The sequence below is a fragment of the Lonchura striata genome, chromosome 20 (assembly GCF_046129695.1).
Source record: "Lonchura striata isolate bLonStr1 chromosome 20, bLonStr1.mat, whole genome shotgun sequence".
NCBI lineage: Eukaryota > Metazoa > Chordata > Aves > Passeriformes > Estrildidae > Lonchura > Lonchura striata.
Genome location: NC_134622.1, coordinates 5,258,965 through 5,274,973, shown reverse-complemented (window position 1 = coordinate 5,274,973; position 16,009 = coordinate 5,258,965). Strand labels below are relative to the sequence as shown.

The window sequence follows — 16,009 nt, the reverse complement described above, 5'->3', positions numbered from 1 at the left end:
CACAAAGATATGGGGGAATTCAAAGCATCTAAACACAGCAGCTTAAAATACTTCTGTGCATCTGCTTTGGAGCCTTTCAAAAATGAGTAATCTTCACCTCTGTCTTCCCAGAGCAGATGACTGGGGTCCATGAGGAGAAGGATGAGCACCCCCCCAGCTGCCCTCCCTGCTCCCCAGGAAAGGCAGCACAGCTCCAGCCCCCACAGAAACTTCCTTATTGCCCCAACTGCTGACACAGGAATCGAATTATTGCAAGGCAAGGGGGCAGGGAGGCAAAAAGCTGTTAGACATTCGTGTGACAGCTCCAGCTGCAAACCCCTGCCTGCTGTAACACATGCACAGGAGCTGTCGGGCACCTCCCGCCTTCAGCACCTTCATACTAAAAATTACCTTTATTCAGGGTAAATGTTTAATTCTGCTAAGTCACAGGAGAGACCAAGAAAGAGTGCAGTAAGAACTGCAGTGTCCTGCTAGACACTGAACAGAAGCACAACCAGGGTACAGTGGTGGACTTACTGCAAATTCCTCACTGCCTGGTGCTTTCCTGGAAATCCAATTACTGTTGGACAGGAGTGGAGACCTTTGTTACGTCCAACAACTGACACCCAACTGTTTAATCTTTTATAAAAACTTAACATCTAACAATCTGTCTGCATTCCACGTTCTGCACAATCCAACCAGTGCAACAGCCTGTATTTTCATCGTTATAAATGCCAATAAAGGCAGAAATCACTGATTTGTCTTGTCAAATCAGAGACAACAAAAGCAAGCTGAGAATATATGTCACAAAATGAGTGGGATTTATTTTATATTCACTAATTTAAGGAGACTATTTCTGAGGTCAGAGTTTCTCCCATCTGTCCCGGTACACTCAACTCCATGTGTGAACACTCCAGTACAAGTCTCTTCATCCAACACTCCTTGTCTTCTACAAACAATCCCAATTCAGCTTTCCCCCTCTCATCCTCAAATCTTTCTCCCTGCTCCCCCATTCCAGCATAGTGGACCATTGTCACTATATTCCCAATACATTGCATTTTCAAGGCCTTCCCACAAAGGATATGGGAAAGAGCCAAGCACAAGTGCAGGGAAAACCTGGATACACAAGATGGGAACTTACCACCCTGCTTACATAGAAAGGCTGCAAGCCAGTGCACACTGCCTGCTTGGTGCCTTAAAAAATACCAATCATCCACATATGTGTCTGTTCTCTACCCAATAAATAAACTGCCTTTATTCTCAGCCTCGGTGTGATCAAACTGAAACTCTGGATTATGCATTTCTCTACATCCACTTTTTGCATTACAAATCAGCTTGCAAATAAAGAATAACTGTTCACTGGAATTTTAGACTGCATGTAATTTCTTCTCTAGAAAATGTTTCACCCGTTACTTATTTGGTATTGTCAGATACAGCAAACCAGTGTGATGCTTTTTCAGAAAACTCCCAACCATTACCATATCCCAAGTCCTCCCTAGTGCACTTCTCAATACATCATCCAATTAACCACAAACTTGGCACTAGAGCAGAGTGACCGAAGCACGCACTGATTCTGCCACTTTTCTAATGGGCATTATTTCATTGCAGGAATAGAACAAGGGATAGAAAAGCTCTCAGAGATTTATTCCCAAGGAGCAGGACTCAAGGAATCCTATGAAAGACAAGTTCTTGTGCCAGAAGTACATCAAGGGCCTTTCTTCTGGTATGTCCCATGTGGTTGGTGTCCAGGGACATCACCCTGACCACCACAAGCTGCCAGGGCTTTCCTGCTGCAGGGGAGCAGTGATTGCTCTCGGAGTATCTCGGCAGCAGTGCCCTGGCTTTGCCATCACTCTCTTCTCTGTATTGCATCTTCTGCAGGAACACCCAGCTGCTTTCACCTCTCCTCTCTGAGCAGCTGAGGGGAGCAGAAATGTGGCTACAGCAGCTGGAGACTCTCCTCCCCATGCACATTCAGCTACTGCTATAAACAGAGAACCACCGACTACTTTTGGGACAGAAACAATTCTACAATGAGCTGCACAGATACACAAATCAAACACTCAGACCTGGTCACTAATTCCACTTCTGATGAAGCAGACAAACTCCTTCACAGATCAGCTTGTGCTCTGGTACCATCAGACCCAACTAAAAGATGCCAGCAACTCCACCTGTTTCCAATCCAGTAACAGAACTACTTCAGTATTTACAAGCTATTCATTACAACTTAGTTTTTCCAGATTTTGTTACAGATTTTACAAGATCAATGGTTTACCCTAAACAATTAGTCACAGCCTGCACAAAACTAATACTCTATCCTTACTTTAATCATATATGACGCAATACCAGGATGAGATTTTAAAAAATAAACACATTAGCAAGATTTGCCTTTAGATTTTCACTCCCCAGCTTGATGGTAACGAGTTCTGCCATTCTGCTCAAAAGCAATAAGAAACTGTACTTTTTACCAGAATGTAAGCCTGTCCTAAAAAGCTACAATGACATTTTGAGAACTTGTGTTTATTTTCAAAATAACTACAGATAGTTTAAGTTTTCAAATGGTATTAACTTTTCCATTTGTCCTCAGATCCAACTCAGAGCTGTGGCTCAAGCTAGACTTACTCCTGCTGGTCGGAGACCAGCTACCTCCTCTGATATTGATGTATACACACATATTCAGAAATATTAAGCGAGCTGTCAAGGAGAGCTGCATGCTCTCCATGCTGTGCCTATGGGATCACAATGCTCCTTTTCCTGTTCTCCAGCAAAAGGTTGTTTTTAGAGTGAAGGTGATGGGGACACCAAAAACTACAAACAAACCAGAACCAGGGAACAGCAGGTTACCTTCATGCTGCTGATCTGATTCCAATCACAAACTGCTTGCAGACGGGATGTGCAGCTTTAACTGGAGGGCAGCAGCATTTCTCCAGGGATTTCATCTGCATTTACTGCCACAGTACTCTCTGTTTGCGAGGGGCTGTTTTCTCTCAGCACTGCAACTCCTCCCCATCAAACATGGGCCCATCTACCACCACACAGCAAACTGAGGCAGCAGTGCCATGCCAGTTCCACAGTTTCTTTAGGAGTCATGCCAGCCTTTACTACAGAAAAGGGTTAATGTTCAGCTGCGTGCCTCGCAGGTACAGTCTCCAGTGAAGAGCCCCGTTTGATACCTGTAGGAAGCTGCCATTTTTGCATCTTGTATTCCATTTGTGAACAGACCTTTTTGTTCTTTAATCCAAGTTCTGAATTATTTAATCCTGTCTCCAACACTTGAAACATCTTTCCCTATAAACAAGGGTTATTTAGCGAAAGGAAATAAATAATTTAAAAAGTCAGACCCTAAAGTGTTCCTGGCTCTGTTTTTAATTAATATTGATACAGTCTGGAGAAACCTGCTGCTTAATATTACAAGGCAGGTCGAAGCTCATCAACAGTTAAACATCTCCTCCTAACAGAAGGTGGAAGAGGAAGTTGGGAGCAGCCGGGTACGCAGCGCTGGCTGCCAGCGATCCGGGACTGCCCAGTCCCAGCTCCTCACGACTTTCTCATGCACAGAGAGCTTCAAAGCCCTCACACCCTGAGCTACACGAGCTGGAGTCCGCAGGGCTCAGGTGGAATTGTGTTAAGCATAAATCCTCCAGGCTTTCACGCTGGAACAGAGAGTACACGGAAGTATTTTTATTTTCTACAATTCCACGCTCGAAATACGTCAGTGCAAGTGAAGGACGGGGACAGAGGGAGGCATGGACAGCTCTGTGGGACTGAACTTCATCCCTGGGAATGATAGTTTTTATACCACATTGCTTCATCTGCAAGTGGGAGTAAACATTACACTACCTCTTCGCGCAGATGGGTGGGTAAAAAAAAATAAAATAAAAAGCTAATTTGAAACAAAATAGGGAGGAAGGTATTCTCTCCCTCCCCGGTCACTCCAGGGCTCTCTGCAGACAGAGTGCATACAAAGTTAACAAACTCCGTGCTGCTCACAGCCTGCCTGGTGAACCTGCCAACAGGTGAACAGCCTCAATCCGCACACGGATAAATAATCACCAGTCCTCAAAAGGTAATGAATATTGTTCAAACAACTCTAAGCTGGCGTTACCAGAATGCTTCAAAGGAGAAGCTACAAGCTGTTCAAGTCAGACTGTCACATTTAGTCTGCAAAAACGAGATTAAGGTTTGTACAGTGATACTCCACAACAGGTTTTACAGTATGCACAGAAATTAAATTATGATAAAAGTGAGCTATTTTTTACTAAAAACAGAATAGAACAATCTATCAAAATGTCATTTGGCTGTGTTCATTACATTTTAGAATTTAATTTACATGATAGATACTTTAGCATAATATGTTTTAATCAATAAGCATTTCTGAAGGCTTTATTCTTATAGGCAATATTTAGACTTGTTCACCGTTAAATGTAACACCACGGCAGCGATGTTCGGAGCGTTTATTTTCCTATGCTAAGCAAGTACAACCACACGTACACAGAGGCAAAAGCAAAAGTCCACAATTAGAGATGTCAGACCTTGTTTAACTACATCTTAATTTAATCCATTTTATTTTATACAATTCTACATCTGGATCTCGTTTTCTGTATTCCTGTAGGTATTCCGGGTCACTATTAAGAACCCTTTCAAGTTAGCAAAGTTCAGCCAAGTCTACCTTAATCCAAAACCTTTAAAAGAAGCAATAAAACGCGAAAGGGGGTGGAAGACGACAGAGAAACCTGAAACAAAACGCTACTTCACCCCACCTCCTAATGCACCTGAAAGTCGGAAGGGACCGGCCTCCCAGCACAGATCCCACGCAGCACTTCCCCTTTCGGGGGCTGCTGGGGTGGGAGTTTTGAATATTATATATATGTATATATATGATATGGCTCCCGCACGCCCGGCCGAGGGGAAGGGAGGGCGGCAGGACCCGGGTCCCGCAGCCGGCCCCCGGCCAGCATCCCCTCACCTCCAGCGGGAATGCGGCTCTGCCCAGCATCAGCGCACCATCCCTCCGCCTGCCGCAGCCTCCGGCCGGCTCCAGCGCCGCCTCCGCGGGGGCCAGGGTGGGCAGCCGCCGGCTTTCGAGCCAATTTATTTAAACGGGAGGCAGCGGCGGCTTTGGAGAGGCAGGGCAGCGCCTTCCTGCGCCAATCAACTGGGAGACACGCGTGTTGCAATCCCATTCACGGCGGGAGCAGCACCGATACAGCGTCTGACAGCCCCCCCGGCCCGCCCCGGCCTTATCTGTAGCCCGGCAACTCAATTAAACCGTGGGGCCGCAGTTCCCCCGGGGACGCTCCCCCGGGCCAGCGGGAGGGAGGCCGGTCTGCGAGGACTTTCCCTCGCAGGAAACGGCACTTCTGGGTCCTCCCGAGCCAGCACAGTAAAGCATCAATATTCCGCTCATCTGTCAGATCCTGGGCAGCAGGAGAGGCTGGAGAGCCCGTGAATTATGTAACGTGCCCTCCCGCCGCCGCGGGGAGATGCGTCGCGATGCGCCCCGGCGGCCGGGACGCCCCCGCGCCCCTCCCCGCGCCCGGCGCTGCCGCTGCCCTCCCGAGCCCCCCTCTCCGCGCACCGGGCGCTCGCCCCTTCCCACCCCGCGGGACCCTCCCTGCCGGCCGGTCGCCGCCGCGTCCCCTCCCCTGGCGGCCCGGCGCGGTGCCCGCGGCGGTCGCAGGGCGGCGGCCGGAGCCCCGCGCCCGGCGGAGCGGAGCGGAGCGGAGCGAGGGCCGGCACCCCGCGGCGGCGGCGGGGAGCGCCCGCCCGCCCGGCCGGCACCACAGCGCCCCCAGCCCCCGCCGCTCCGCGCCTGCACCGCCAGCCCGCCCGGCGCCCCCACACAAAGTCCCAGCACTCGGTAAACTTTCCCCGGCTCCCGGCGGAGGAAAAGCGGCGGGGATGCGGCGGCGGAAAGGGGGCAGGCGGCGCGGAGGGAGAGGGAGGAGGCGGGCGGGGGATGAGCGGCGGCCGCCGGGAGTCCCGCCGCGCCCGCCGCCCCGCACGGCCCCGCCGCCGGGGGGGAGCGCGGAGCGGGGAAAGAGCAGCCCGGGACGGAGCGGGCGAAGCGGCGGCAGCCCCGGCAGCGGCGGCTCCGGCGCCATCTTGGGCTGATCGATGAATTGAACAAAGAGGATCAATTTCCGATGGGGCCGGTGATCGATGGCGGGGGGGGCGGAGGGAGCGGAGCGCCGCGGCCGGGCGGAGCGGGGGGTTCCCTTTAGGCGGCGCGGGCCGGCAGCGGGAGGAGGAGGGGGAGGCCGGGCCCGAGGGAAGGCGGAGAAGGGAGGGAGGGGGGGGGTCCGGCGGCGCGGCCCGGCCGGTGCGGCGAGCGGGGGAGCCTGACCTGCAGCTGCTGTAAATCAAAGCGCTTCCAATATTGAAACATCGATCCCACATTGGCCGCCATCTTGAGACATATTGAGACAGAGTGAGCGGCTGATAGAGAGAGAGGGGCTGGAGTTCAGGAGCCGGGAGGGAGGGGGAGGGAGGGAGGGAGGGAGGGAGAGAGGGAGGGAGCCGGCGGGAGGGGGGAGGAGGGGCGGGGGGGCAAGGGGGAGGGAGGCGGGCAGGGAGCGCCCAAATCCCGGCCTGGAGCCCGCCCGGAACACGGACTCAGCCCGCGCGTTCGCGGGTGGGGGGGGCGGGGGGGGGAAGGGGCGCCGCGGCCGCGCGCTCACGGCGACCCCGCACCCGCGGGGACAGCGCGGGGACACGCGGGGACACGCGGGGAGGGGACGCGGGACACGCGGGGACACGCGGGGACAGCGCGGGGCGATGCGGAGACGCGCGCGCGGGGACAGCGGTGCGGGGCGGTGCGCACACGGCGCGGCGGGGATGATGCGGGGCGGTGCGGGACCGTGCGGGTTGATGGCAGCGCATCGCCCGGCAAATGGTGCCCGGAGCCGCGGCGGGGGGAGCCCGCTCGGGGAGCCGCGGGGCTAAAATTAGCCGAGTGCGGAGAGTTTAGGGGAAACAACAATGGAAAAGTGCGTCGGGGGCAGCGGGTTCCCGGTGTCGGGGCGGTCCGGGAGCGCCTGGAACGGGATTTCTTCAGCGCGGACAGGCGCTCCCTGCCAGGGCCGGTGCCGCCGGCCGCTGCCGAGGGAAGAAGGATCGCACGGAGATTGGAAAATCAGGTCCCAGCCCCGCGCAGGATAGCCATAAAAACGGAGATTACAAGGATGAAATAACTTATTTTGTTCTAAACAATGATGCTGCTATAAATACGAACATTTTCCTTGTTCCCTTCCTGAAAAGCACAGAACATTTTAGCAGGCTCATCTCCTAACAAAACAAACCAGCCTGCAGATGCCTTGCACCCCTCGAAATTATTCCGTTTTTGCTGGGAAATGGGTAAACCCACGGTCTGTACCTGTCCCCTCTGGAATCAATAAACTGCACAGTATTTTTCCAAATACAGCTACTTTCACTGTTTTGCACTTCATCTGTAAAAGGAAAATATCTCTTCCCCCCCAAGTGAGCGATTGTAGATTTTTTCTCAAATTGTATTTGATCACCGAGTGAATTTAGTGCTCGCTCAAGTCCGTGGGCTGACTGCTTGGAAATGGCTCTGCCTGTCTTTGGAGAAGTTAGGCAGAGACAGCAGCAGAGCAATTGCCACAGATTATTTCCCAATCTGCTGCCGGCCTCCTTTGGAAAAGCACCATCATTTCAGCCTCCATTTCCACTTTTTGCTGAGGCTGCTGCTTACAAAGATACTAATTGCGATGGCGGGTTTTATGTTAATGGGTTCCACGTAATGATCAGCCCGACGACTACAGACCTTCAGATTGTTGGTTAGCTGTGCTGGGAATAAAACTAATGGCATTTGGTTATGAAAATGTCAGACCTCTACATGGTGATCTAAACTGGGGGCCCAATGAGACCGAAATCCAAGTCTCCATGCGACTGCCGTGGGGCTGGACCCAGGGATGCCCATGGAGAAGGAAATTCCTTCTCCCCCAGAACTGCCATGCTTTGAGGGGGGCCAGCTCCTTGCTGGGATGATGCTGGAGAGGATTGGGGTGCCTGGCTGGGGTCCCCTGTGGTCTGGGGAGAGGGCGTGGGGAGCTCGGAGTGACAGCCGGAGATGGAGCAGGGATGGAGCTGCACGAGCCTCCAAATTCTGACTAACGCCGTAACCGGTTTGGTAGCTCTAAAATAGGATTTTAATCCTGGGAAGCATCATTTCACATTCCAGTGATCTAATCAAAATCCTTTCCTCTAATCTCTCCATGGTCCCCCCTTTCTAGATGAAAGAGGCTGGAGTTCCTGTCTTCACCCTTTCTCCGCTGCCTCCCTGTTCTACCAGTCTGTTCTGTGTCCAGGCAACTGCAAAAAGACATTTCAAAGGCTCCTGCCGTGCCATGTAGATGTTTTCTCTTGTTAGTTTGGACTGCAGGTGTGTAAGCCTTGAGGATGAAGTATCGTGGTGCTGTTTTAGGTTCGGGGCACACAGTCATGGCACAATAAATCACATAGGAACGCTCCGCTTTGAACGTGCGGGCACAGAAAAGGGAAAAGAAAAAAAGCATCTGACCTGAATCATTTTCTGGAAACACATCTGGTTAAAATCCAAAGTTTTAAATTGAGTAATATTTTAAAATACATTTGGTAGGTATTAAATTACAGTGTTATATCTGGTAATATTTATGATACTAATGTGTTAAGCGGAGGTTTATATCTGTCAAGAAATATGAATGATTGTCATATGGGGTAACAAATGAATCCTGATATAAATAACATTTTATGATATTTTTAACATTATTGTAGTCTTTTTTTTTTTGCAGAAGTTACATTATTGCCAATTTGAAATAAAAGCTTTGTGGCTGCCTACCAAAGCTTTTAGCTATGTAATTTTGAATAAGTATAAAGCAGTACAGCTGATTTGGGGAATTACTGAGGAACCTTAACTCTGCCGGAAGACAAAATGCTGAGCACCTCTAATTCCTATTGTCTTGCTGCAGGATCAAGTCCCTCGTTTGCCATTTTGTGTGGCAGCAAGCCCAAGGAAATCTTGCTTGACAGCTCTGTTTTCTCAAAGTGCTGCGTTTCTTCGGGCTGGATTCTGCAAAGATCCTGCAGGCTACAGAGCTCCTTGGAGCAAGCCCTAATGTGCTTTGTGTCCCTGCTGAAATGTACCTGTGTACAATGGGAGAGGGAGCTTGGAAAACTGGGTGCACCCTGGCAAGAAGATGGTTAGAATAAAGTTTTCTTGGGTTATTATGTTTTGAGGAATCATTCTCATCTGTTCGTTTGAGGAAGGTTTTTCTAAAGTTAGATTTGATCTGTGTAAATGCTAACTTCTTTCAATGGGCACTAATAGAGTACTGAAAAAGGAAGCACAGTGGATTTGAAGTTTAAAACTCAAATGGTGGCAGCAACTAGTACTGCTTCATACATCCAAAATAATTTTAAGTACATTGTACAGATTTCTTTTGGGGAATTCGGTGAAAATTACATTAAAATTTGTTGCTTATTAATGTTGTAAGATCTCACTGATACAGCTATTTAATGAACATATTTGCACTTCGGACCATCACAGAAAATTGTGATTGTTCATGTCATCATCTGGAATACTGAGGAGAATGGATCTTTATTCCAAAGGTCCCAAACTGGTTGGGAGCAGTTCCTTAGCACCGCTGCTCCCCTGGGCATCAGTCTGCATTCATGGGGATATTTTGGACAATGAGTCCAGTATTGATCACTGGACTTGGGCTTCTCTTTGCCTTAATGAACCTGGTTGATTTTCTTGGCCAGGACACTGAAAGATGAGGTGCTGCTTCTCCCAGCACCTGCAACTTTTGGATCTCTTCTCCAAGAATTCTTGTGGTTTTTTTCTTCCATTTTCATGTAAACTGACCCCCAAATTTCTATCAGTGCCCCTAAAAGAGTTCCTCAAGAGCCTTCTCTGTACCCTGTCTGCTCCTTGTCCAGCCCCTTCCCTCCTCATTTCATGGCTCTCATCTTTGCATTTTATTCAGCTAATTCTTGTCCCTGGCTGCCTGTGCCCACTGAAAGGAGCTCCTCATTCCAAAATCTGAGCCCCCTCCACTGTGGAAGTGTCCTTCTGTTCACCTTAAACTGGATTTGGGATATCCTTTACTGCTCTGTGCCATTGCACAGCAAGATTCCACAGGAATGGCAGGAAACAGAGACAGCCAAACAGATAATTTATGTTCCTGGGAGATTTAGTCCAAATTAAGATCAAAACTCATATGTCTTCCAAATCACAGATTATTTTTCCCCAATTATTGTCAATGACTCTAATTCTGCTTGATTTATATCTGTGGTAGTAGCCAGAGGTTTTGCAGCACATAAATTGCCTGAGGGTTTTGCCAGTGAAGTGGACACTGTGACATGTAGAAGCTCAGGAAAGCCCCTGAGCAGAAAATGGTTGGAAACAGGTGAAATAGCAGGGAGAAGTATCCCCCATGTCTGCACACAATTACCTGGGTGTCCAGCTGTGGTCACTCAGCTGGATGGACCCTTGTTTTCTCAATCTTCATGGCAATTCCCACATTCTTTGATAAATTGGGAAAGTTCTAGGAGAAATCACATAGATGGCAGCACACATGATCCAAGCACAAAACCCTATGATTTTTGTTAGCCTGTGAGCACTGCACAGCCACAGATACACTCTGGCAGGTGGAAGAGAAGAAAGCAATCCTCACAGAGGGCAGGGAAAACAGCCACAATTAAAAGCCAAGTAAATTTGTGTGGTGTGGTTGCTTGCTGGTTAGCTCTGGAGACATTTATGAGGATCCAGCATAAGCCACAACAGATCTTCCTTGAGGATTTGTGGGTTAAGCCACACCAACACAAACATGGGATGGCACTGCAGGGGTGTCTCTGCCATGTGCAGCAGGAGTTACTGAAGACCCCAAAAAAGCTCCCACAACATTTCTCTCAAATAGCTGCTTTTCTCACTGAATGTTCCATCCATCCATGGTGGTGTTTTGGCCAACATCTGGAACAGCAAAAAGAATTAGAGGAGGAAAGGATCTATTGGAGCTGGAGTGAGTAAATTTGATGCTGAATTTCTCTCAGGGTATGGTTCATCCTGGGTTTAATCCTTGCCTTCTCATCCTATATCCCACGCACAGGATGGTACCAGGATTTTGTTGGATGGGAGGCACATCCAGTCTTTTCTGGCCTCATCCTCCATGCAGCACTCTTCTCTCAGACTTAGGCTGTACTTGATTTGGGAATTTATCTTTTCTGCCCTCTGAAAGGATCAGGAGACAAGTTAGTAGGTTATGTTCCCAGGAAAAAATCCCACCTTTTTTCTCACATGAAAACTTCCATGTTTTTTACCTTTTACTTTCTCTTAGTGGTTTGGGGGTTGGGTTTTGCTGCTTTTTTTTTTTTTTTTTTTTTTTTTTTTTGTGGTATTTAACTTTTGCTATTCCTATCGTGAACCCTTACCCACTTCATGCAGCCACTTCCTCACTTCAGATTCTTGCTGTTCCCCTCTCCCTCCCTGCTCTGGTCCATTTTGGCTGTGCTTTCTCTTCCAGTAACCCTGTCCCAGCCAGGTGTTTCTCCCAGTTTCTGCTGAATCTTCAGCTCCAACATTCTACATATTACTTTAGAATAAGGATCTCAAGCCTCCATTACTATTTTAAATGCTTTTTTGTGTTCTGAACCTCACCTGGGCTCGTTCTCTTTGTTTGTGCCTCTCTCCCAGTGGCAGGAGAGCTGGTTTAGTGGCTGTGCTGGGGACAGCAGCTGTGGCTGGCTGCTGGCACAGGGCTCTTCGTGACATGAAAGGACTCCCTGGATCCTCCCTCAGTTTCTCTATTCTCTGCAGACCAGTGGGCACTGGGAGATCAGAATCTCGTGGTGGCTGTGGGGCACCTCAAGGGTTGCAGGGCAAAGGAGGAGGAGGAGGAAAAGTACAAATAAAGCAGCTCAGAGCTGCTCCCTCACCTCCAGTTCCCCTTTCCTTTCCACAGAAATGGCTGAGTGCAGAGCTGAGCTACCCTGGCAAAGGAAAGAGAAGAAAGGTTTTTCTTTCGCTTTCCAAACACAAACACTTCACGTGGGACATGAGAAGGGAACATCCCTTTGCTCCTCTCCTCCAGCTGGGCTTTCTGGTCCCATTGTCCCCCCACGGCGGTCATGCCCCTCGGTCCCCCATGCGCACCTGCATTGTGATCTGTGGTGGTTTGGGTGTCTGAGGTCCTCCAATAATGAGGGTGAGGTTTCATTTGGGGAAGCACATCTTTTCTTAGAAATGTGAACGCTGTGACTGACTTAGCACAACTGTGATTTTCTGCAAACACAACTGTGTTTGGGGTGGTTGCATGCGAATGCTGGGGAAGGAGAAACAGTAATTCTGAATTAATGCACAAAGGCAGAAAATAGACACCCTTAGAGGAAGCCCTGAGTTCACTGCAGCTGCCATGCACTGGCAAAACTGATGCTGTGTCCCAGAGGAAACATTTCAGTGTGGAGAACCTCGTGTTTGAAGAGAGCATACCTGTGCCTGTTGTGACACATGAGTGAGCCAAAGTGCTTGGGGGAGCACATCAATCCATTCTTTCTTTAGTAACATGTATGCAATAAATTGGGTTTTTTCCCCCCTGGTGTTGCATCATTTCCTATTTGGTGTCCAGATGGTGACAGATTACTAAACGGGGAAAAAAAAAAATCCATGTAATATTTTGTATCTAAACATTACCTTCTTCTTTGGAATAAAGAGATCCAGTTTTATTCTGGCCATGATTCTCCACATTTATGTGCTGGCCCTTGTCTGCATCTGCATCTGCTTGGCATTATCCTGGATTGGGGCTTTAACCTGCTATGAATCCAGAGAAATTATACAGAATTGATGGGATCAGTGTGAATTTCCAGGGGTGTAGGCTAGTGCAGACTACATCCTATTAATCTTGTTGTGTTCTTTCTGTAAATAACAAGCTGGATTCAGCCCAACAAGAGTAAAACAAATTGGAAGCATTCATAAAGAGAAGTAAATGACTTTAAGATGTAAGAATAACGTATTGGTGGGTTGCCTCCAAGAATGCAGTTTTTAAAGGTACCAAAGCACACACAAAACTTTAGTTTAATGTGTTCTTAAGTGGCTGCTGTGTGGGGCTGGCTGCTGAAGCAGGACCATGGGCATAAGACCTGCTTTCATGAAGGGATTATATAAAAAAGCAAAAACTGCAAGAAGGAGAAGAATGTTCAAGGGCAACCAACCTGGAGGAAACAAATATAATTTAGCTGGTGAAGTGTTTATAAATGCAGTTTATGAACATGTATGAAGAAATAAATTTTTACTTTTCAGAGTGCAATAGTAACACAGAAAAGAAACAGTTGTTTATGTCCTTTTCAGGGATTTTTATAGAATACTTTGCAGTGTAGTATTTTGACCTGCTTTTTCCTGTTTAACAGTTTGTTATTCTGTTGATTATTTCAGATTAGCTTTTTGTGTATGCTCTTCTTTATTTGTGATTGATAGGAAAATATTTACATGGTTTATCTAAAACTGGAAATAGATTTTAAATTTTGTTCAAAGTTTCAGACTTCTACATGCATGGGCTACCAAATTTGATCTATCAGTCTCACTCTTTGGTTCTCTTGCATCATCAGAATAAATGTCAAATGACACAGAATGCCTGGAATTGCAATAATGCAGTGAAACAGATCTGACTATCAAGCTTCATATATAGATTAGATTAATGCATAAACCTAATTTGATATTTTACATTACTGGCCTAATATTTTACAGATGTAATGCCAAGTTGTTAAGTAAACGAAAATCACAGAGAGTCCAATTCTGAAAGGATTACTCAGGCAAAAATCCCTGCAGTCAGAGGGAGTATTGCCTGAACGGAGTCTGCAAAATTAGAACTAGAGCCATATTCCCCAAACAGACAAGCAGATTTATCTGTGAGATCTGCCCAGGAGTTGAATTCTTGTAACAATGAAAGATATATAGGGAAAACGAGCAAGTAGGTAACCTGAAATATAAGGAGAGACTGATAAGATCTGAGCAAGCACTTGTGTGGTTGGTGATGTCAACAGGAGCCCAAGTTGTTTTAATAAACTTGTTCATAGTTGTCCTGTTGTGTGTTTTATATCCTGAAGTACATAGATCACGTAAGAGTTTAACAAGAAGAGGATTCATATTAAATATGCACATAAAATACCTCCATGAAATACGTGAAATACTTTTCGTTTTTTATATGATTCCAATAAAACATCTATCATAAAACTCTGCCCTCCTGCTTCTTCATATCCAGTTTCAGCTGTGGCTTTGTGTTTAGAGTTGGAGCTCATGACACTTGGCAGACATAATTGTGGGGCACTTCTAATTGGTGAAGAAAGACCCTGGCTCTGCTTGCTCGCTCGGGGGGTATAAATCAGGAGGAAGCCCACCAGAGCTGGTGAAATGTTGCATCTCTGCAAGAGGCTGTTGGGCCAAGTGATATGAATGCTTGCAGCTCCTGTGGAACGTGCAGTCGTGTGGCTGTTTACAGCTGCTCAGGATCTGCCCCACTGGCTCGGATGGAGCAAAGCCAGGGATGATTCCTGCCCTTTACCATGAGTTTTGCTCAGCGTTTTGCACTGTAAATTCTCCTGAGTTTTGCTGCCAAGCTCAGCTCCCTCCTTCACAGTTTCATACTCTGAGTGTGAAATGATACTGGTGGAAATCCAAGGGTAAAAAAGTGGTGAGTATAAAGCACAAATCTGTAGCCTGGATCTGAGAGGAACAGCTTGACCACAGAGGAAGTTATTTGCACAAAAAGTATTCAAACAGATACGCACGGTTTACATGTGTTTAGTAAATCTTGTCTGAAAACTAGAACCAGCTGTATGGTGTGTGGAGGCCCCGATCCCAGCCCCTCCTGAGCACTGTTTTATACATGTGGGTGATACATTTCCAGTCACTTTTTCCATCTTTTAATTTAGGGACTGAAAGACGAGGAGAGTGATTTCCATCTGCAGTGCTTGTCAGCATCCTCAGGTAGCTGTTCAGAGCCCTGCTTGGGGAAACATCCCCCCACACCCTTCCCTCCTTCCCCCCACCTGCAGGCCCCAGCACAGGTAGGGCACAAACCCCCCCATGGGAGCTCAGGGGCATGAAAAGAGCTTTTCATGCCAGGCTTGCCATGATCCCACGGCATTATCCTACATGACAGCAGCGAAATCAATCGAGCCACTCGGGTTCACTCCTAAATGAGAGATAAACCAGGCCTGAAAGCTAAATTTGCATGCCAGATTAAGAAAGTTGTAGATGCAAGCAAGATCTTTTTCCATTTTTCCCCCCCTTCTTTGTGTGTGTGTGTGTGTGTGTGTCTAACTATGCAACAAATTTTGTAGCTGAAATTTACATACTTCTTGATTCATGAAATTATGAGCAGCTGCTATTTTGCTACATTCTTAAATTGAAAAGGCAGCGAAGAAAAGAACAGACACATTAGGCAAACTCCATCTGCCCCTCATGTCTATCACTTCCCTTCACTCTCTCCTTTGCCAAACAGGATACAATGGCATAATCAGATGTCTTGGTTTGCCTGGGAGAGTCCCCAAATTCATATAGCTGTCACCTAAGATGGGATTTTTGTTTTTCAGACAACTTCTTGACATGGTCTCTCATTCCCCCCATGAAATGTGGATACATATTTACAGAGGAAACAGCAGAGCACAAAAGAGCTACAGGGAGAAAATAACCTTCAAGATGATTTACAGGCTTTTGGAGGTTCCTGGAAGTCTTCAGAGATCAATCTTACGGACCTAAGGGTCATAGGGTCGTGGAGAATTAAGAAGCTTTCCTTTTTTTTTTTTTTTTGGGTTTTTTATTTGTTGTTGTTGTTGTTGTTTTTTGCTCCTATCTTTTTATTCAAATTACAGCATGGAAAGATTTTGGGGTGAGAAGGTAAGAGTCAAAAATAGAACAAATGGGGTTCACTGCTACCTCTGCCATGACTCTGAGCAAATCCAATCTAGAGGTAGCTCCCTGCTTGTAGAGAGGAGCTCTCTTGGGAGATGAGAACTTCTATTCTATAGAAGTCTGGCC

General features: G+C 47.6%; 1 protein-coding gene and 1 long non-coding RNA gene across 7 annotated transcripts in view; one reads left to right on the top strand and one right to left on the bottom strand.

The window, feature by feature from the left end:
• Positions 1-6,462, bottom strand: part of CUX1 (cut like homeobox 1) — a 269,656-nt gene extending 263,194 nt beyond the window's left edge. For 5 of the 6 annotated variants that reach the window (XM_021550821.3, XM_021550817.3, XM_021550818.3 and 2 more), the window contains exon 1: positions 6,326-6,462. In XM_021550821.3, the coding sequence (XP_021406496.2) occupies positions 6,326-6,388 (63 nt within the window). In that variant the 5' untranslated portion in view covers positions 6,389-6,462. Of the gene's footprint in view, positions 1-4,945; positions 5,189-6,325 lie in introns of those variants that run through there. The other variant, XM_077787491.1, reaches the window with a different exon arrangement.
• A 333-nt stretch (positions 6,463-6,795) lies between these two features.
• On the top strand, positions 6,796-9,207 carry LOC116184315 (uncharacterized). Its single transcript, XR_004149076.2, has 2 exons — positions 6,796-8,383; positions 8,949-9,207. It is a non-coding gene; the product is annotated as an uncharacterized LOC116184315 (long non-coding RNA).
• Positions 9,208-16,009: the final 6,802 nt, after the last annotated feature.